The 22,926-nt window shown below is 43.7% G+C and overlaps 1 protein-coding gene across 1 annotated transcript in view; it reads right to left on the reverse strand.

The window, feature by feature from the left end:
- Positions 1–22,926, reverse strand: part of CWC27 (CWC27 spliceosome associated cyclophilin) — a 1,911,839-nt gene that overhangs the window by 1,486,198 nt on the left and 402,715 nt on the right. Inside the window, exon 7 of the mRNA XM_044063365.1 lies at positions 21,362–21,431. Coding sequence (XP_043919300.1) covers positions 21,362–21,431 — 70 coding nt within the window. The remainder of the gene's footprint in view (positions 1–21,361; positions 21,432–22,926) is intronic.

A 22,926-nucleotide genomic window follows, 5' to 3' on the forward strand; every position in this document is an offset into this window, starting at 1 on the left:
TTGTAGTTCTACCCTTAATCAATTTATGTTAACATTTGCACTGGGTGTGATGAGGGTAGACAGGTTTAAGAATAAGTACATTAGAGGGTCAGGCCTGGTTTGAAGATTAGTAGACCAAGCCAGATAGGCAGGATTAAGTTGGTCTGTACATGTGCTGAGGAGGGATGCAGAGTATATTGTGAAATAGATGCCAAGGATGAAGCCGCCAGGTAACAGGAAAAGAGGAATGCCTAAGATGAGGTTTATAGCTGTAGTGAGAGAGGACATGCAGGCTGATGGCGTGACAGAGCGCAAGATGCAGAGGGCAGGAAGAAATGATGTGCTGTGGCGACCCCTAATGGGAGCATCCGAAAGGAGAAGAAGAAGAAGACGTTGTAGCTCAACCTGTGTGGACTGTGAACACCATTACCATGTGTCATTACACAAGTATGTAACCTGTATAGAGGCTACATCTGGACAGAGCGTTTAGGTGAGTGGTGACTTCATATGTCATCTTGTGTATGACACAGCCAGGCACACTGTCCAGTACCATTGCCACTGTGGTGTGTACTTTGTTAAAGAGATGTTTTAACTAGAGTGTCTGTGAATCATCATGTTTTACTTTCTTCAGGTCTGGAAATGTGGCCCTTGTGCAATGACAGGGTGGTGAAATCCGCATTCAAACTGTCTGACAAGGAATTGGTAATGTCAGTCAGATAAGTGTACTTTGTGACCATTTACATTAACTGTGACACAATCTGACATTTCCCCTGTAGATTATAAACAACACTGAAGAAAGCTTTAGTGTTGTCTTTGGAATCCTTGTCATATTGTATTTTGAAGCTTGCCTTGTATGTTTATTGAGGGATTGTATTTTCCCAATGATACTGACCAGAGAGGTTATCCCTTCTTGGTACAACTTCACACCTACTATTACATATTTAGTTTATGGCAGGGGTCCATGAGATTAATGCACTTTTATTGTATAAGTGAGAATTTCTTGCGTTTTTGATAGCACGGTCCATGCAACCCTGTAAGTGAACAGGGTGCATTAATAAAGGATTATGCAGCTGCGACAGTGTTAACCTTAGTAATGCAAACCAATGACAGATAGCAACAACAGCATCACCCGCAGCACAGTGTCAACCTGTGTCATACACACACATGCGTACTCAAGTTCCAAAATGTGTGTCGTACAATGCATACTGGCCACCAATAGAAAGTATGGAGTGTTAACACTGGCCAATACAGGGCATGTCACCCTGCCCATGTGTCCAATATGCATGTACATGCAGACAGTGTACCTCCACCATGTTCACAAATGTACACCTGCAAACCTGTGCTGCACACACCACACACTTACTGTCCACTGTATAACACATGCTGACACAACTACACACATCAGCCAAGTGGCACATGGGCAAACATAACACAATTGGAATAAACATTGGTGGAAACAATACAACATTGCTAAATACATCTTTAATGCATCATGCCTGCTCAGCTACACCTTCAAGGATATCATTACACTTTACTACTAACAACATGCTACACATTCAACCATTGCTATACTTTAATGTCACCTTGTGCATCAGCACCATGTTAGTGTGTTCCTGCATCAATGTTACAGATGACAGGAGGTGGCACAGATTTCATCATATGCACAGGGTGTGTTGTTGGTTTGCCAGAGGCCTACACTGAGCCATACAATCGACATGTGTGTGTGACTGTGTGTGTGAGGGCCATGAGTACTGTTATGGGTCAATGTTGATGTAATGTGTGCGGGTATGTGTTTGCCCTAGGTTTCTGGTTTATGTGTGTGTGTCTGCATGCACACAGTTCCACCATGTGGCTGCCATATACAGGGATTTGTGAGACAGCTACAGACTGTACCTGGCAGGCTTTACAGATCACCGTCTCTGGCCTCGGATATGGAACCTGTGCCTGGCAGGGGTGCTACAGACAGTATCAGGTACTAATCCAGACTGGGTACTATCCAAAAAGGTTGACATATTTCCACTGGATCCAGGTCCCTGCTGGGACTAGCCAGAACCACATTTACGTGGTCAAGGATGGTCTATGGACAGCCCCCCCCCCCACCAACATTGCTGGGGCTGGTACTGGCACTACGGTAGCGGCTGTGACTTGCTGGACGTCCACAGCTACCTCCAGCTGCTGATGTTGCTGGCATACATCCATGTCGACGTCTCATCCGACCCGCATTGTCCTGACACATGGACATGACATTGTGGAGGACATCCAATGTCTCACTCCAACGTCTATCAATGACCTCAGTGTAATTACATATGGCACCTGCTAGGTCACGGATACTGTCATTTACAGAGGTGTTATGAGCCCTCTGTGCCCTTAGTCCCTGTCTGGTGTACCACTCCATTCATGTCTGTGCCTCCATGACAGCCTGGAACATGCGTGTGGTAGAAAGAGGTGTGGCACATCTGCCAGGGGCATGATGACCAGCAGTGCTCTGATGAGAACCCCATGGGCATCTGCCTATGTGGTACCGTTCCGGACATCTGGCTATGGCTGCTGTGTCCTGATACATGTACCATAGATACCACACTGTCCTGGCCAGTGCCAGCCATACACTGTCCCTCAGCTAAGGGCAATTGTGATGATGGATGTACAGGCAGTATGACTGTGTGTGTGCATGGATGGGGTGGAGACTTGTGTACTGTCAACTGGTGGCCCAACAACAGACCCTGACAAACCTGCCTGTGCCTCAACACACCTATCCTCATGATCACAGTCTGTCTCAGTGACATCAGGTTTCCTGCTGTACTGAACCAGCTCCACCTCGGCACCTGTGAGAGGAAAACAGGAAACACACTAAGACCTGAACATGATGTCAGACCACATGCGCACATGCACGCATGCACACACACAAAAATACACTCCTCCCTAAAGCAGACACACACAACACCAGCAATCTCAGAACATACACAATAGCAAATGATGGTGGGGTACAGTATCACAAGCAAAACAGTCATATCACACATGTCAGCATGCAGGACATGTGTTGCTCAACAGCATGCAGTACAAGTGTAGACAGTCCTTGTTACTAACAGTATACATGGCGTTGATGCATGTGTTTTGTTATTAGGTGATGGGCCTCCCCCTGGAACACAATGCATACATGGACACAACATTGCTGTGCAGGTATTCAAAACTCTGTAATGTACTGTGCACCATAACTCACAGGTGTACATACCATGACTGGATGTGTATGTGTGTGTTAGATAGGTATCCAATGCTGATTACAGCCTCTGTGTCTTTAGCAAATAATTGTAGACACATTTTTAGCACGTGCATGATGAGTATTCACACAACATCATCAGTGGTGCATGGATAATTGATGGAATACCATTCGGCCACATACCCAATGTACGGTACTTATGGTGAGTGTAGATCATATTGTGGACATGCCAGTGTCATCCATGACATGGCATGCTAAAACACAACTGCATATTTAAACATTACACATACCCAATATGTGTCATATGACATAGCCACTCAATAGCATCACAAGACATATATGTGTCAGTTGTGCAAATGGTGATTGGTATGCATACTGTTTAGAGGTACATATGTGTGCACACACACAACATTAAGGTGTATAGCAATGAAAGCTATGTGTAATACTGTAGTTATAATAACTAAGCCATCATCATGAAGCATCATGTGGTCACTCAAGACTACAAATGTTTCCCAAACCAGCACTACTCATGCTGTACCGGAACTGTACTACTTTGGCTACATTCAACATTTCACAACCAGATGTTATATGAGTTTGTAAGGAGGCCAATAAGGAGCATTCCCTGAGATGAATGTGTAGTGTGTTGCAGAGTGTTTAAATGCCCCATGATATGCCTCTACCCCTCAGGTATATTATGTGTAATGTGTGGATGAGATTTTGGATACTGGAGTGTGTCTTTATAGAGGGTTTGGGAATCCTTTATGTGTAGCATGTTAAAATGCTCTGTGTATGACATAGATGTGTATGTTATGTGCCTATCCAATGGTCACTACAGTCTAGCCACATTTGTCTGAGATGGTCTGGGTATTGTATGTGTTTGAGGCAGTTAATCACATTAGTGAGATGTGCATGGTCTTACACCAAACATGCACAGCATGCATTATGGGTAGGTGTGTTACATGTGTACATGGCCTACACCTTAACTATGACATGCACTTTTTATTTACAATAACAAATGTAGAACACATTCACCAGCATCTGTCCACTGCCTTGATGTCACCCCAGAGGGACCTTCATACAGATGAGACAGTTTGTTAGTGGCCACAACTGTGGCATTGCTACTGTGTGTTTGTAATCTTACAGTACAACAACAGTTTACATTCACAGGGCTATAGATTATGTTCCAAATGATCAGTATTGCACAACAACAGGCTGCAAATCTTTTAATGACACACTCCACATCTCACATATGCACGATCTACCAATACAGATAACAGTAGTCTACAGATATGCCATGTTACCTGCATGATCCATGTGTGCTTGCTGGATGGCTCCAACCTCCATCATGGTGTATGTCTGCTGCTGTTGTTATTGGGCAGTTGCCACCAGGCTCAGGAGCAGCTCCTCCACTCTGGTGAGGGGGGGATGGATATTAACACCACCTCCTGTTGCAAGGTGTTGTCTCCGCACATCAGCAGCACACTGACGGACATGTCTGAGAAGATCACTGCAGTGGTGGCGTACCTGCTCATATGTCTGGTTATGCAGGTGTACCTCATTTACCCTGCAGACAACATCTTGCCACATTGCAATACGCTCCTGCTGGTCTTGGCTGGTTCGTGAGAACATGAGACTGTAGTGCTGAATCATACTGGTAGTAATTATATCATCTTCAGCACTACTGTAATTGGGGTTCCTGCGATGCGTCATGATCCCTGGAAGACATAAATACGAAAATATGTCTGAGCAAGTCATATGGCACATTTAACATTACACAGTACAGATATCACTGAACTGCCATATATAGCAACCTATTAGCTAACCTAGAGTGAAACACTAACTGCCACTTACTACTGCTCACCCCACAACTGCTTGGAAGTGCCTGGCTCACTCTCTATCTAATGAACCATGTTCTGCACAGCAACAAAATAAAATCACTATATAAGACACTGTATACAACACGATACACCACCTAGCCACAGCAGATATACCTCAAGCTGATGTGTAAAGAAATATATCATCCATCACAATGAGTGTAAGGTCCAATAAATGTTTACTATTATACCACACAACTTGTTAATGGCAAACCTGTGGCCATAATATGTGCACAATTGGGAATATAGGTCGCATACTGCTGTAGTACACTATGAATGTTGCTAGATATGCAGTTATATGTTTTACCACACATATGTCAAAGGACATGTTACAAACATACCCACACACACATCAGACATAATTACAGGACACAAAGTTATGACAACCCAGATAAGCTTTCAGTGTGTACTATATAGTACTGTGTGTCAGTACTTACACAACCTTAATCTTGAGGTATGAGAAATGTAATCTATGATGAATACAGGGACCACACAAAACAATGGATGCAAGCAATGTGGACATAAACCATACTTTGCTGTACAGGCCCAGAGCTTCAAGTAGTACTACAGTACACACAGGATTTGGATTCAACATCAGTACCAATCAATAATCATAGATGTAGTGCTTTAGCCTCCAATGACACACCCTAGTCAAAACCAAGGGACTTAATCACACTGTATGCAATAGCACTTTTTCTGCCTAGCAACAGAATACACAGCTTTTGCTAGGATCAAAGCAAGGACCCATAATACCATGACATAAACAGTTTCCCACTAAGCTATCCCACAGATACATATCTTTGACATATTCACAAACACAATGACCATCACAGTCAGTCAACAGTACAGAGAATCTATTGCAACAAGTAGATGTAGGTGTGTATGAGAATATATAACTATATACATATATATACATATATATATATATGTACATATACATATATATGTAGGCACATATACATTTCACGTTTCACAGTGAGAATATCAATTATACAAAGGATGTGAGGTGTACAGTAATGTAATAAAATCGCACAGTCTTGGGATAAATGCATTGAAGGTGTTCACAGCCCAGGTAGCTTTAGCAGGCCTCACTGGCTTCAACACTGCAAACTGAACAAACCACCCACAGTGTTTAACCACCACATGTCATATACCAGCACTGTATGCTGTCTTGTTTGTCACACACTAAAACCTACATACAAATATGCGCATACTAACCTTCGCCAACATATATATCTCCACCCTTCATAAACAGCTGCAATATGTCCCCTGCTTTATGCACATATACAGATGTGAATATATATAACACATATATATTTCTCCGTATGTGTGTGACATACACACACAAGGTCCACACTGTTGTAAGTTCCCGGACCTCACAGCTGAACTGTTGGGCCTTGCTGCAACACCAACAGGTGTTACATATGAACACACACTAACATTGGGGGGGTATATATGGCTACAAATGCTAGATAAGCATACTGGACTGCCACAGCAGTTGCCAATGCTAAGCTACACTCTAATATGACTATCATGCATGTGTTGTTCTGTCACACCCATGTTTATATAATGTCAGCGCTAATCCCCCCCAACAGCCATTGGCCACATTACTGTACAGAACACAGATAACATGGATCAGATCTTTGACATTTAATGCTGAGCTACACATTTCACAGGTATGTCCCACTGCCCACAGGTACACACTGTATTGTCCATAGCAGTAGTTAAGCAGAATATCTATGCATAAATAAGTACTGCTGCCACATATGAATGGTTCACATTATGTAGACTATTCTTCAATAACATCTACTACATGCCAGTAAATACATGTGTCACATACCTTTCCTTTGTATAACTTGGTAATATTTATTTTTCTTTTTCCTTTTCTCTGTCTCTCTCTCTCTCTCTCTCTCTCTGTCAGTCTCTGCAATAGAGTGATTGAGTTTGTTGGCAGAGATTGCAGCCTGCTTTTGTAGGTATTTGCACATGAGCATGTGATGCCTCTGCACCAATTAGTGAACAGACTCTTCAGAACAGTGAAACCAAAATCAGCTCTGCTTCTGGAAGCTACATTCAGTTTATAATGTGAAATGAAGGTATGTGGATTAGCCCATGTAGCTGCCGTACAAATAGTTACGATTGGCAATCTGGCCTGAAAAGCCACAGAAGTAGCTAGAGCTCTGGTGGAGTGACCCTTGGGTTTAGCAAGAAGCTCTTTATTTCTTAACTGATATATAAAGGTAATAGTAGAAGTCAACCACCTAGATAAGGTGACTTTTGACACCGGTATGCCTTGTTTTCTCCCAGTGTAAGACAGGAACAACTGGTCTGATTTTCTGATTTGCTTGGTTCTATGCAAGTAAAAGCGTAATTGTCTATGGACATCCAGCTGATGTAACTTGTATTCTGCCTTGTTGGAATAATTTGGAAAGAACACAGGTAGTTCAATGGACTGATTCAAATTATAATCAGAAGTAACTTTTGAAAGAAAGGAAGGGTTAGTCCGAAGAGAAACTCTATCATCGTGAAAAACTAAGTAAGGAGGACGAACACAAAGAGCCTGAAGTTCAGAAACTCTTCTGGCCAACGTAACTGTGACCAGAAGAAGGGTTTTCCGAGGAAGAAACTTCAAGGAACAGGAAGCTGCCGGTTCAAAGGGGGCAGTATCAGGGAAGTTAGAATCAAATTCAGATCCCACGGAGGCGGGGGATCTCTTACTGAGGGCCTGAGTAGAGTGGTCCCTTTAAGAAAGGCTTTACAAAGCTTATGGGACATGATGCTGGAATCAGATAGGCCTGTATGAAAGTTTGAAATTGAAGCTAGCTGAACTCTAACCATGGCAGAAGAGGATCCTGTTCGAAAAAGTTCTTATGAGACATGATGCTGGAATCAGATAGGCCTGTATGAAAGTTTGAAATTGAAGCTAGCTGAACTCTAACCATGGCAGAAGAGGATCCTGTTCAAAAAAGTTCTTATGGGACATGATGCTGGAATCAGATAGGCCTGTATGAAAGTTTGAAATTGAAGCTAGCTGAACTCTAACCATGGCAGAAGAGGATCCTGTTCGAAAAAGTTCTGCTAGAAATTCTAAAATATGGTGCACAGGGGCCGAAAAGGGATCTATCTTCCTGTTCTCTGCTCATAAGGAAAAACATTTCCACTTGCTGGCATAAGTTTTCCTAGTGGTCGATTTATGCGAGGATAAGATGATTTCACGCACCGAATGAGAGATGTTGGGAAGCCTGGCTAAGGTCGGAAGTGGAGAAACCAAGCAGTGAGCTGGAGAGATTGAAGAGATTGGTGCAGCCCGCCCGATTGATGGATCAAGAGTTCTGGAATTGGGTCCAGGGTCCAGGGCTGCTCCAGAAGGTGATGATGCAGGAAGGGGAACCAAATTTGTCGAGGCCAGTAAGGGGCAATGAGGATCTTCTTGCATCCCAATGTGGTAGCTTTCTGAATTAGTTTGGGAATCAGGAGAAATGGAGGGAATGCATAAAGAAGTCCCTGGGGCCAATCGTGAACTAGAGCGTCTCTGGGGAGGTGTCCGGGGAGAGGAAGGAGAGAGAAGAAATTGTCGCACTTGCTGTTGAAGGGGGTGGCAAAAAGGTCGCAGCAAGGCTGACCCCATTTGCGGAAGATTTTGTCCACCATAGTCTGATTGAGAGACCACTCGTGAGGCATAAGAATTGTTCTGCTCAGCCTGTCTGCTATAACGTTGGACTTCCCAGAGATGTGCGCTGCTATCAGAAACTGTTGGGAAGAGATCGCCCACTGCCAAAGTCTGAGTGCTTCTCGACATAAGGGGTACGACTTGGTTCCGCCCTGCTTGTTGATGTACCATACCACTGACATATTGTCTGTTTGAATTGCAATGGTCCCGGTGGGAAGAGAGTTCTGAAGAGCTTGCAACACTAAAAGTACGGCTCTCATCTCCAAGACATTGATATGCAGATGGTACTCGTGAGGCTGCCAGGTGCCTTGGACTGTTCTGCCCTGAAAATGCCCCCCCCCCCCCGATCAGGGAGGCGTTTGTGGTCACCGTGGCTACTGGAGGAGGAAGAACGAATGGTCTGCCCTGGTGTAATGATGGGGAAACCATCCACCAAACAAGTTGGTTTTTGCATGACTGTGTGATTATTATCATGTGGGACATTGGGAGTTGCTGGAAGGACCATTGTGTGAACAACATCCACTGAAGAATCCTCATGTGAAAACGTGCAAGGGGAACTAGTATTATAGCCGCTGCCATGAGACCCAATGTTTTTAGGACAAATCTGGCCTGGATCTTTTTGCAACCTAATAAGACCTGCACATGTCATCGAATGGCTAACACTCTGTCTGCTGGGAGAGTCGATGACATGTCCTTTGTGATTAAATTTGCGCCTATAAAGTTGATAGATTGACAAGGCGACAATGCAGACATTTTGAAATGTATTGTGATGCCTAGAGTAGAGCACGTTTGGATGGTGTAGTCTCTGGCTAGCAGCAGGTGATACCTGGTGCTTGCAGTAAGGAGCCAGTCGTCTAAATATGGAAATACCTGGAATCCTTGCCGTCTCAAGTGAGCGTTGACTACTGCCAAACATTTGGTGAACACCCTGGGGGCTGTGGTGAGACCAAAGGGCAGCGCTCTGAACTGATAATGACTGGCTCCCTGCCGGAAGCGGAGGAATCTTCTGGAGCGTCTGTGCATTTTGATATGGTAGTACGCGTCCTGAAGATCTATGGAGCACATCCAATTGTCCTGACCCAGAAAGGGTAAAATGGACTGTAGCGTGACCATCCGGAACTTTGTTCTTTGAAAAGACCTGTTTAGTCTGCTGAGATCCAGAATGGGTCTCCAGTCCCCTGTCTTTTTGGTACCAAAAAGAACCTTGAGTAAGTTCCGGATCCTTGTTGGTCTGCTGGGACTGACTGGATGGCTCTTTTTCTTAGCAGTTTTGAAATTTCTTGAACTGCCTGATCCCTTAGATTGGGTGGAACATCTGGAAGGGATTTGTTGGAAAAGAGTGGAATGCGAAAGAAGGGAATTTTGTAGCCTTCGGATATGATAGAAAGTACCCATTTGTCTTGAGTTATACTTTGCCAGGCTTTTGGGTACAGTGATAATCTTCACCCGACTGCCTCCGAAGGTGGACAGTCAGGCAGCACTTCAGGGATGCTGGAAGGGCTTGTCAGAGAAGGATTCTCTTTGGCCCTGATTTTGCAGACCCCCCCCGCCCCTAGGGTGGCGTCTATTGTTGTTCCCTCCTCTGCCCCTGGAGGGGAATTCTCCACGTGTGTCAGGCACGGCTCCCAGGGATTTCTGGAACCACATCTTCCCACTCTTCTGACCCTTGGGATACGGTCTTGAAGGAGTGGAAAAACGGACTCCAACGGCAGAGAGAGTCTTGCCTTCCTGCTCACACCTGGTAAGGGTATCCTTCACCTGTGGTCCAAACAGAGCAGAACCATCAAAAGGGGTGTTGGTGAAAGATGTCTTGAAGGGTTTCGCAAAGTTGCATAACTGCATCCAAGCGTGTCTCCTCAAAGCCACACCTGTGCCTGCGGCCCTACTCGCTCCATCAGCTGCATAAGAGATGTGCCGCATGGAGGAGTTTACTACAGAATTTAGAGTCGCCAGCTGGGAGGCAATCTTAGCCTGAGCCCCCGCAGCTGATGGATCTTGAAGGGTATCTCCTAGCTCTTTAAGGAGATCCCTTTGAAGGCGGGTAAAATGGCACAAATAGTTCAGAGACCTCATGGAAAAGGTCGCTGAGGAAAACATCCACTTCCCATATCTGTCCATCGTCCTAGATTCCTTATTAGGGGGATGGACAGACGAAGAAGTTTCAGCCAACTCCCTTTTAGTGGCCGCTGGTACCACAATGGCATCCACTGCAACATCCTTGGTCAAAAATTGCTTGTCTTGAGGGGCAGTGATGAAATTTGTGGGCCTACGGGGAGTTGGTTCCATTGAGTGTGGAGCTGACCACACCTTTCGAGCCACCACCGACATCAGTGGATCAAAAGGCAGAGACACCCAGGAGGTGGAGGGTTGCGAACCAAACGCATCCAGGAATACCGACTCATCCTCGGAAGGGTTAAGGGTAGTCCAGTTCCCCCTCTGCCTAAGGATTTCAAGGATGTCTGAGAAGGAGACGTCCTCAGAGGGGGATCTCGGGGACCCTTCCGACTCCTCCAAGTCAGTATCTGAAGTGACAGACTCAGGGGAGTCAACATGCTTCCTCTTGCATTTCCTCTTTTGAGGGGGCTCTCCTCTGAATGAATGGGGGAGGCCTTGGAAGAGGAAGATACACCCAATGGGGTGCCATGGAGCGCTTGTTCCCCACGCTTGGGGTCTAGAGGAGGGGCAGAGGCAGGAGCAGGCACCATGGGGGGAGGAGCCGATGAGGCTGACCGTGAGGCTGACTCAGATGCCAGCCCACTCCTCATGACCTCGAAGGCGCCCCTTTCCCAATACCAGAGAAGGCTCCGGCTCTGAAAAGACCGGAATCCTTCCCGGCACCGAGAGAGAAGGCTCCGAAGCCGATGCAGGAGCCGAACTCACCTGCACCGAAGCTCCGCGAGGGAGGACGGGGTCGGACAAGGGTCCAATGCCACTCGCCCCCTCGGAGCCGACGAGGGAGTCCCGACGCCCAGATCCCTCCAAGGATGGCACCATGGAAGAGATCGGAGCCGACGACGGAACCGAAAGGGGAGGTATTGGCGCTGATGGACTCACGGTTCCAGCCACAGCATGCTCCGGCTCCGAAATCAAGGGATGAGTCGAAGGAGGAACTATCGAAGAAACAGGTAGAGCCGAGCCCTGATGACGGGGGCTGGATACCATTTTTGCCAGGGCCTGTGACTTTAAAAGCCTGCTCACCACTCTCTCCAAATCATGGTCAGATAACCTAGACGACCGAGAAGAGTGGGACCCATGACTACGCTCAGATTGCAGTAAGGGTGACCCTGCAGCTGAGTGTATCGACTCCAAGGATGGTGACCTGGAGCGTTTTCGACTCCCTGACAGTTCCGACGGTAGAGTCGGGGCCGACTGGGAGATAGGTACTTCGGCTCCGGTTGGAGCCGAAGTTGACGTAGAGATAGGTGCTTCGGTTCCAGCCGGAAGCGAAGTTGAAGCAGAAGCCATACCCGGTGACGGCTCCGAGCTGGGAGCCGATGGCTTAGATGGCCTAGAAGGTTTCACTGACTGTGTCTTGGCCGGTGATCCTTCAGGTTTAAGCAAACCCCTAAGGATAAGCTTATTCCTACGCTCCTGCAGGACTCTTGGACTAAAGGCGTGACACACCGAACAAGAGTCCTGCAGGTGTAGGGAGCCCAGGCAATAAACACAAGAAGTGTGATCATCTGTCAGAGACATTTTCTGACAGCATGATTCACACTTCTTGAATCCCAACACTTTTGTGTCTTTAGACATTCCTGTGAAGAAAAATGAATTACAAAGAATAAGTATAAAGGAGAGTAGGTAACTGGAAAAAAATATACACAAATCACACAAGTTACCACACCCTAACAGCACACACACACACACACACTATATAATATAAGACCTACAACTACCACAATTTCTATGAACTTTGTCTACCTTAAAAGATAAAACAATGATAAGCCTCTAACTAAAACGGCTTACTTTGAAAAGGTAAACAGGAGTGGGGGAGGGAGAGGAAAACTCTCTAAGGAGAAAACAAGTTTTTAAGGGGGGGGACACTAACAAACTACCATAGAACCAACAGCTAAGCTAAGACAATAAGCGTATATTCAATAAAATACAAAAAAGTCCTAAATATAGTGAATAAAGAGAAAATATACGACCTGAGCCAGTAAACGCAACCTCATAGCATAAGCGGCAAACAAGATCTGGGTATCTAGCGCCAGGCATCATGGGACATGGGGGGGGGGGCTCGAGCCAGTAAGCAGCTCTCGAGCTTTTGAAGATGCCCGAGTCGGAGCAGAGGATCGGCTCCGAACCCAACCAGCAAGAATGAAGGTAAGAGAGACAACTTAACATCTTTGCTTTGTATGACTTGGTAATATTTCTTTTTCCTTTTTTCTGTCTCTCTCTCTGTCAGTCTCTGCAATAGAGTGATTGAGTTTATTGGCAGAGATTTCAGCCTGCTTTTGTAGGTATCTGCACATGAGCATGTGATGCCTCTGCACCAATTAGTGACCACCATTTGCTAATTGCATGCAGCCTGCTGTGTAGTAATTGCAGTAATCACTGTCATAGCAATCAGTACTATACATTGCTAACTCTGGTAGTCGTGGCCCTTTCAGCTTTCCAAGATGGAGATCATCCTTGTTTGCTGTGGACATCATTGTTTAAGACAGAAGGTTGGTATAGTTCCTATATCAGAAGCCAGGGGTGTAGCCAGAGATTTACATTTTGTACTCAGACCTAATGTTGCTGCTTCCAGTACCCACTTGTCAGTGTAGAAATGTACTCACCCCTCAAAATGCTACCCCAAGGTACATGGAAAGATGTACTTCCTTTTCAACTTTTACAATTAACTGCCATACAAAGCTAGTTATTGAGATGTATTCCTTTGGCACACAAATTGTTTGTGAACTGCTATACTGTGAATATTCATTTACTCAGTTCTAAACAGTTTAGTGTTGACATTAGCACAAGCTGCTCAGAAAAACTGGACACATGTCAGTGCTGTGAGTATGCTTACCTACATCCTTGGTAGACCCTGCACACACAGGTATATTCTACATTTGGGTAGAGGTGCAGAAGTACAGAGAGATTTTATCTTGCTGGACTTAGAGGGTTGCTGTGTACATGTTAGTTTATCAAGGCAAGTAGTCTGTCTGTGTAACTCCCAACTGTGGACCTATCCACATGATAGCCAGAGAATAGCCTGTTATTTTTTTGTTTGTGCACCACACAGGTGTTTTCAGCATTAGAGCAATGGCATTGTTACAGTTGGTTGCTACCGGTACATGGCTACATCCATTTGTATTTCAGTGTTGTATTCCTACATAAGGGTATGCTTCTGAAACTCCTTCCAAAGCTATTTGCACAGTGTGTAACAGCAGAAAGGCTGATATGCCTCTGTGTTTCTGCCTCTGCCAGACCTCTCAAACACTCAGGTACATATTTGAACAGACCCAGGGAAAAGTAAAGAAAAAGTCAGGGACACCATTAATATATTAGTGCCATTAAGTTGAAATATTGAGAGAATCAGAGCATATGAATTAATACACCTTTTCTGAAGTAAAAGAAGTGTCTAACTCTTAATTATTGTCATTATTCATTAAGTGTAATTCACCACCTTTCCGCCCAAAGTCAGTAGTTTTAGGAGAGATTCAGAGGTACAGACATAAATTTGTGTCAAAATCAGGGACATCCCTGAAAATTAGGGACAGTTGGGAGGTATGGCCTCTGCCCTAAACAGATATGCCAGTGTTTGTACTGCTGTGACACTGTGTGGGGTTGTAAAGTCATGGTGTAACATTATTTCCTACTAGAATGGCTACTTCTCTTATCACAGTCATGTAATGTAATCCCACAACAACTGTTGGTAAAGATCCACAGAACAAGTTGTGTGGTATGGCATTCCTATTTGTCCTTTACATTCACTAATTCTGATGCATATTTATTTCAGCACCAACTTGTTGTATATCTACCGTGGCTTAGTGGTACTTCATGTTGTGTAGTGTTTACAAGTTCCGAGGTTCGAGACTGACAGATGTGTTTTATTTTGCTCCTGAGCAGAACAAGGGCCCTCACATACAGAGTGACTAAGGCACTTTTAAGAAGTTGTAAGTGGGTTTGCACGATGCTTAGCAATGATTAACTAAGCGCAAACAAGCGCACACTCGCGCAAACCCGCTAACTACTGCTTAATAGTGCTTACTCCCGCTAACCCCAGTGCTCATTTCTTTGAAAGAAAAGAAAAATGGGGGAGATAAGAAAGTGGTGAAAAAGGGGCACAAAGAGGGAAAGACAGTATGGAAAGTAGCTCGGGATGTGCAGGACGGGTGTAGGGAAGGTCCACAGCTGCCCATTTCTTTAACAGCAACAGCTGTGCATATGGAATAAATTTGGAGGTAGATATGAAACCTTCAACCCCCTGAGAGAGGGGTGAGGACAACAAAGTATGTTGTAATGCCAATTAAATTACATTTTATGTGTCCAGTGGACATGTGTGCAAAATGGGCAGCTATGTATGGGGTGCAATTTTTTTTTTAGGGGAGCAGATTGCCCTTTTTTTTTTCAGGTGAGAGTGGAATGTGGGGTAGGGGAAGTAGGTATATTTGGGGAGGTAGGTTGGGGAGGTAAACAGACAAGACAAACAAGATGCATGCAGGGGCGGTATATGACACGTGGTGGGTGAACACCTTTGACGGGGAGGGATGTTTGGAAATCGCAAGCCCATGTGCCCACAGATGGAAACAGTGGGACTGAGGTCCCCCACCCATGGGCAGTCACCACTGCACCTTCACAGCCCAGAGGGTGGCTGTGCTGGGGACTGTGTAGGAGGGGCAGGCTGACCCGGGAGTTGCGTCACTCGTGCCTCAAGCTGGCGTAGAGGTTCTGCAACAGAACATTCAATCTCTCTATGCACCACAGCCCAGACAGTTCAAAGAGTGATAGGTGGCCCTCTTCTGCCCACGCTTGCACGTGGGGCCGAGCCCCATCCCCTGCAGTGCTTCCAACCGAAGGTGGCACAGGGCCAACGGAGGAGGAGGTCCCAGGCTGGGCACCGGACCTACTGCTGCCAGGTGCCATGACCAGCCGAGGTGGGACAGGTGGGTCTGCTTGGACCGGCCTTCCCATACGAACTATGTTTTGGAGGGTTTAATAAAGATACGGGTTAGTAATAGTCAACAGCATTCCCAATTAGTTATAACAGCATGCAGAAGTATTCCCATTAACCCAACACACCAGATTTTCAACAGTTGAAAAGCAAGCATAACACATGCATATATATAGAACAATAGTGGACATTACAACAGCATGCAGGTTGAACTGATGGCAACAAGCCACCAATATTGTGGTATTTTAATAGGGCACATGCATAGAAATAAATGCAAATATTTATAAACCAATAGGACATATGTTCCAACAAATGTTTTGAGATTAGACATACCGATTGAGGTGTGGAATTGCATGTTTTATGCACATACAGTAGGGTGGAAAAGGATAGCTCAATTAACAACTTATATATCCTTCTAATTTTGACTACATTCCTATTAACTGCAGTTATATGTCCCTTACATGTATTATTGCACTACCCAATGTCCTTATATTGTGAAAATGGATTTTGCTAGATCATTATATACATGAGCTGTATCTTACATACAAAAACTGTCCAAGATGCAGATGTCACTGCTACATATTTTGAGAGTTGCTCACACATACTACTGCTAAGATGGTACACTGACAGCTCTACTTTCATATAATTATCTAAATATGTTCAGGTGAAAGTATCAGTTATATGTTAAAAACTCCCTACATTTCTGGCAGCACACTGACATTTCTGGGGAACACAATACCAAGCTACTCATGTTTAGTTTCATAGTTTTGTACTAGGCTATCTGCCCTGGGGCATTTATAAGCCTAGTCATAGTGATGTGGCTTTCGCCATCCCATGTAATGGTACAAAAGTGTACAAAATAGATTTAGAATACTGTGCCTCTGTCTAGTAGTGACACAGTGAAGACCCCCTTACATAATAGAATTAGTTTACTGTGCCTCTGTCTAATAGTGACACAGAGATGACCCCTGGGGTAAACCTACGATCTCCCATCCACTCGTCAATATTTCTCTTGAAGAGAGTCAGTGAGGGGCTCTGCCTAACATGAACTGGGATTCTGTTCCAGAGTATGGGAAGCCTCTGAGTTATGAATCTGTCCCTCCAGCATATCCTATTCATATTTGTGCTGAGGTTTAAATCTTTAGCTCTCGTGGTTCTGATGGATTTGGATTTTTTGAGGTGGAGCATATCCATCAATTCCTGATTGGACATGGCCTTGTACATCAGGCACAGATCACCTCTGAGTAGGCGGTATGCTACTGAATAGAGCTGGAGTTTCTTTAGTCTGGCAGCATATGACATATGTTGGAGACCCTTGATCCTCTTGGTGAGGTACTTTTGGGGTCTCTCTAGCTGTTGCAAGGGCGGGTGAGGTACATACCAAATGGGGCATTGTACTCAATCATGGGCCTGATAAGGGAGGAGTATAGGGGTACAATGACCTCCTTTGATCTGGATGTGAATCCCTTCATGATAAGGTGGGCAAGGTAGAAAGTCTTTCTAACCACTTTGGCAACGTGGGTGTCAAATGAGAGGTCACTATCGACTTGGGTCCCCAGGTCTCTGATTATTTTTTCCGTACTCAGTGGGTTACTGTCTATGTGATAATTTGTGGGTACTTTTGGTTTTCCCAAAGGGGATGACTATACATTTTTTGGCATTTAGTTTAAGGCCGTGACTCCGGCACCAGTTGCCCGTTTCAGTGAGGCCTTTCTGTAGGATGTATGTGTCAGCTGGTGTATCGACTATGGCGCCTAGTTTGCAGTCATCTGCGAACTTTGTCAGCCACAACCCTCCCATGTTTGCTTTCACATCTGAGAAATAAATGCAGAACAAGAGGGGTCCCAGGACAGAGCCCTGTGGGACATCACTTGTGACTGGCTTTGAGTCTGACATGGCTCCAGCGATTTTGACTTTATGGGTTCTATCCTTTAGCCAGTTTGCAACCCATCTTGTGACATATGGATTTACATTTAAGCTGTTGAGCTTGTCTATGATGCCAGAGTGGGGTATTGTGTTGAAAGCTTTAGCCAAGTCCAGGTAGGCTATAAGGACTGCTTTGCCCTCGTCAATGGCTCTAGTGACCGTTTCAGATGTGTCAGATTAACCTGTACATGCTGGGCATGAACCAACAGTTGAGGGCTGTAAATATGCATAAAAGCTACTGGCACTCCCTTCATCCACATTATATGGGCATACCCAAGTGTGGGTTAACACTACTTAATACAACAGTACTATTTGTAAAATGCAACAGTACAACACTTCAAAGAAAATGACACAGACACACTCCAGGAATTATACATTTATTAAAGGATTATTACACTTTTATTTATTAGGTTAAAACACTTTTTGAAGGCTCTCTCGTTTATTTTATATGACAGTACATGCAGAATAATTACTAACCTGCCTGATGACGCAGCCTTTGCAACCTATCTTCATGGGCTTGCTGATTCATAGCCCGGACACCTGCAGCTGTGAAGTAAATGCAGTGATATAGAGACATACCTATCCATAGTATAGACAAGCATAGCAATTCTTAACTACTTAATACAATGGCTACTTACTCAGTACTGGGGCATTAGGCATTGCACGGGATTCCTGGATCCACTGGTCCAGTTGATCCTCCTTATGTCGCTTCAGGTCAGAATAATGGTGCCTGACCTGCTCACCAGTCTGAGGAATGCCAGTGGCACTGGTGAGATCATGAGCAAGACTGTTCCAGGCCTCCGTTTTATACTGTGTGCCCTGGTACTGGCCCCACAGGAGTCTTTCCTCATGATTGTGGACAAGGAGCCAAACCATTACTTTGGACTCCTCAATGCCCCAGCACTGCGCTTGAAATCGGGTGCCTTCTCCAACACTGGCCATGCTGACTGCAGAAGGGAGCTACAACTAGTTATGGCAAGTATTCCCACTTGTGGAGCTTAAATATGCCTCATTTCCCGCAATTATTTATGATTGGCCAGTTTTGAAAAAAACTCAGCTGTAGGCACACCTGCTTAGCTGATGTTGGCAATGTTTAATATTCCTTTGATAGATATGTGTCTGTTGAAAGTGCATGGTTATGAAATGCTGTCATGGCTTAGTGTTTATGTACTGTGACTATAGTGCACAGTATCCTGAGTTCGAGCCCTGTCACTGCTTTTTATTTTCCTACTGGCCAGACCTGAATGCTTAATGTACAGTGAAGGAGGTGTGGCCGTGTTAAGCCGACTTTGCCCAACGTTGCGCTGGTTGGCATGGTGCGCAGCTATGCACAAATACGTTGTAATTGCACTGGTTGGAGCGGTGCGCAACTGCACGCAAAGACATTGCGCTTGTTAACACGGTGCTCAGCTATGAGCAATTGGTTTTAAATATGCTAAATACTGGTAAAATGTGCTGAGCAGTGCCTTATATTGCTTAAAATAAGTTACTCATGCCTCAGAATGCATAACCATTTCACCTTCAAATATATATAATTCGTTCACTACTACATATAACATTTGAATGCTTTTTACAAAACTTATACATGATAAACGTCAGGAAATATTTTTATATACAGATTTCCAACAGAAAATGGAATGTGCAGTAGTGGGACTCGAACCGGGAATGCCACCTCTTTGTGTGAAGGCTCTAACCACTACGCGGTCGCTATTTTGCTTAATTTGCATATATTTTTCTTATTATCCTCTTCGGTGTCTAAGCTGCTAACTGTAGCTAAGCAATGGGCAAACACGCGCAAATACGGGCAACTATATCGGAAATAAAACAAAAAAATAAATAAATTTCTTTTAATTTTTAAATTTGTACGAGGTTTAACATATGGGGGTGTGTAGTGTTACAATTTACACATGTGAGCAGACTCGCTCATGTAACTCGACATTTCTCGAGTTTCGTCATTGCAGGGACGTGGATTTTTGGACTGCTCGGCAGTCCAACACGCCCCCTACACTCATCCATGCTCCGTGTAAGCTTTAGATTAGAGGCAGCGCATCCTCATTAATATGCATGACACGCTGCCGTCATACTCTTAGACTGGCATTTCCGTGTAAGACTAATCTAGTCTTACACAGAAGATTAGTAAATCCTGGGGATTGACTTTTGTGATGTCAAATTCATATCAGAATGGCCATCAGAAACTGACAATTGCAAAACACTTGCATTTAAAATAAAAGTGCAGCTACTCATTCTCTTCAAAGCAACAGTTAATCAAAAGCATACAGCACTATGATTTCAAACCTAAAAAGCCAAGTATTTTCATACTTTTTAAATATTGTGGCATAACATTTTTTTTTTTCATTAAAATTCAAGATGCGTTTGGCCCTTTGCTTTTGAAGAAAGAAACAAAATCAAAACGTGTTTTACACATACAGGCAGCATGGTGAGTCAGCTGATCTCTGTCTAACAACTCCAGAGGACAAGGTTCACTCCAGATATTCAGTTACTATGTTGAGCAAGCAAGTACTTCCATACCTGTGCAAGTTTTCCAGTGGTACTCCAGTTTCATCAACATGTAAGCTGGACGGCTATTCTGAACTATCCATACATAATAGTACTTACTTATTATTTTATTTATCTTTTATTAACTGGGTATGTCCCACTATGCTAGTAACATTTTTCAGGGGATAACAGATATAGTGTTTATACCACTAGGAGAAATGTATACAGGATGTCAGGGAACTTCCCCCATTCTTTTCAAAATGTTCCATGGGATCTTTTACATCCACCTGAGCTACCACCAATCAGTCAGATGGGGCTTTGGAACATCTCATTTATTTAACCTTGGATGAGAGGCTGAAATGGGTCCATGATGACCACTTCATTTAACTAGTTAAGAAATGGGTAAACTAAAAAACTGTCATAGAATCATTCTTTGAAAAATTTGCAAGAAATAAATGAAACCATTTTGATGATAACAGCCATTTATATAAAGGGAGCCAAAATACACAAAATAGCTGTCTGGGAACAAGTTTTCCTAAAAACTGTTAGTAGTAAAGGCGCTAGGTGGCTATACCAGCTTGTCCTTAAATTCCTCTAGTCTCTTAATTTCTTCAGATGACGTCTCGTTGTTTTTTTACCAGCCAAACTTGCATTTTCATTGAAATGTATCAGACATACTTGTGTTACTCTTGCTGTACTGTGCTGTTTTGTATTACTCACTCAGTGTATCAGTACTTAGCTATACAATAATTCAAACCTGAACTTGAGAGAAAAAGGGTAACAGCCCTTAATAAATATACCCCAACCACAAAATTCATGTTTCTACATGACAAATGAAAACAACCTAGCAATAAGGAGTGACATACTTTACAATTCTGTTTGTCTAGTAAGTCCTTAGTGCATATTGCATTACATGCAGGTGTCTTTCAACTGACACAGACTCCCCTGATCCTTGGTCCGTGCATAACTGCAATACTTTATGTTGTAAAAGATGCCGTCAGCAAGGCAGCATAACTACAACAATTAAGTCCATATTAGGGATACGATATTAAACTGCAGTGCAGCCAACAAATTAATAAGACTGAATTTTACTTTCTACTTACCTGACTAACTCGGTTAACTTCCTCCTCCTCCTCCTCTGCTTCCTCTCCAAATGAAAGCAAACTAAAATTCCTAGAAAAGAAGAAAATATCACTTGCTATATACCTGTCAAGAAAATATAAATTTGAGTTATATACTCACCATAATGTGAGATCATCATGAACCATGTCCATCTACTTCAATGACAGGACTGGGATCGAGAGGTTGCAGCCTCTCAGCACTTTTAAGAGTCTCCTAGGCTGCAAAAATCCTCCTCTCCTTTCACTGCACCTTATCTTGCCTACTCTCCAGAGCAAGAATTTGCTTGGAAACAGTTGTAGCTTAATAGCCCTTGACAACCACAGCTGTTCTGTCTCCTAGGTCTCTCTGAAAAGGGAACTCTTATAGAAGGGAGCAGATGGGTTGTTTTACTGATGTGGACAGGTGTCATTTATTAAGATGAATCATTATGTTAAGCAAATAACTTTCAACTCTTACATAAACCAATCCATTCACAAGACAACATGAAACAGTCCCCAGTCTAAAACTCTTCAAAGCCATCAAGACAGAATGTCCCTCAATACAGCAGCCTGGCAGGTAGACCTGAACATGGAAATCCCATCCAGCTTATAGAGATTTGCAAAAGCATGTAGTGAATTTCATGGTCCAGAAGCACAAATACTATCCACTATGGGATTCCTGAAAAAAAGCTAAAGTAATAGCCATTGCTCTAGCCCAATGTGCTCTGGGTTTATTAGCTAAATCTCTGTTTAGTTTGTATAACACAACATTACACATTCTATTAGCTACCTGGAGTGAATGGCCTTGAAGAACTTTCAACTCACTCTGTTCTGGACAAAGAAAATTAAACAATTTGCTCATCCCACCTAATACTCTTTTATCCTATCTAAATACAAATATAATTGGTGGTGGACACCTACATGGTACAAGTACTCTCCTTTGTCAAAGACTCTGAGAAATGAACATTGGGAGACTGATTTGCAGAGATTCTTATCTGAGGCTACCTATGATATAAATTTTAGATTTGTGCATAAAGATACCTTATCTTTATAAAAAGTGATTCAATGGGGTTTGGATGAAAGGGTCTGGAGTTCTACAACTCTACTGGCAGAAGTGAACGTGACCAGAAACAGAGCCTTTCATAAGAACTTGAAGTCTGTTTTAGCTTTGAGTTCAAAAGATGGAAGAGTAACTTTTTCTAAAATGGAATTTAGAACAAAGGCATGAGTGGGTTCTTGGAGTTGAGGTCTTAAGAGAAAACATTCCCACAGGAAAACTTCACAAACCTTTAGGAATGTTAGAAATGAAACATTGATTCCTTGAAGAAAGTTGTAAATAGCAGATAAGTGAACTATAACAGTGGAATAGTTAGAACCCTGCTCATAAATAAAGCCATAAAGTGCAGAACCATAGAGGGAAGAGCAGAGTACAGATGAGCTATGGAGGCTGGCTATCTGTACAGATAACATTATCCATTTCTGACATTATTCTACTGGAAAGTTTCTGAGTTGCTCCAAGTATCTGGACCACCTGATGGAGTAAGAGGTGGTTTCTGACCATCAACAAA

The sequence above is a fragment of the Protopterus annectens genome, chromosome 2.part1 (assembly GCF_019279795.1).
Source record: "Protopterus annectens isolate FY-2018-M chromosome 2.part1, PAN1.0, whole genome shotgun sequence".
Classification (NCBI taxonomy): Eukaryota; Metazoa; Chordata; order Ceratodontiformes; family Protopteridae; genus Protopterus; species Protopterus annectens.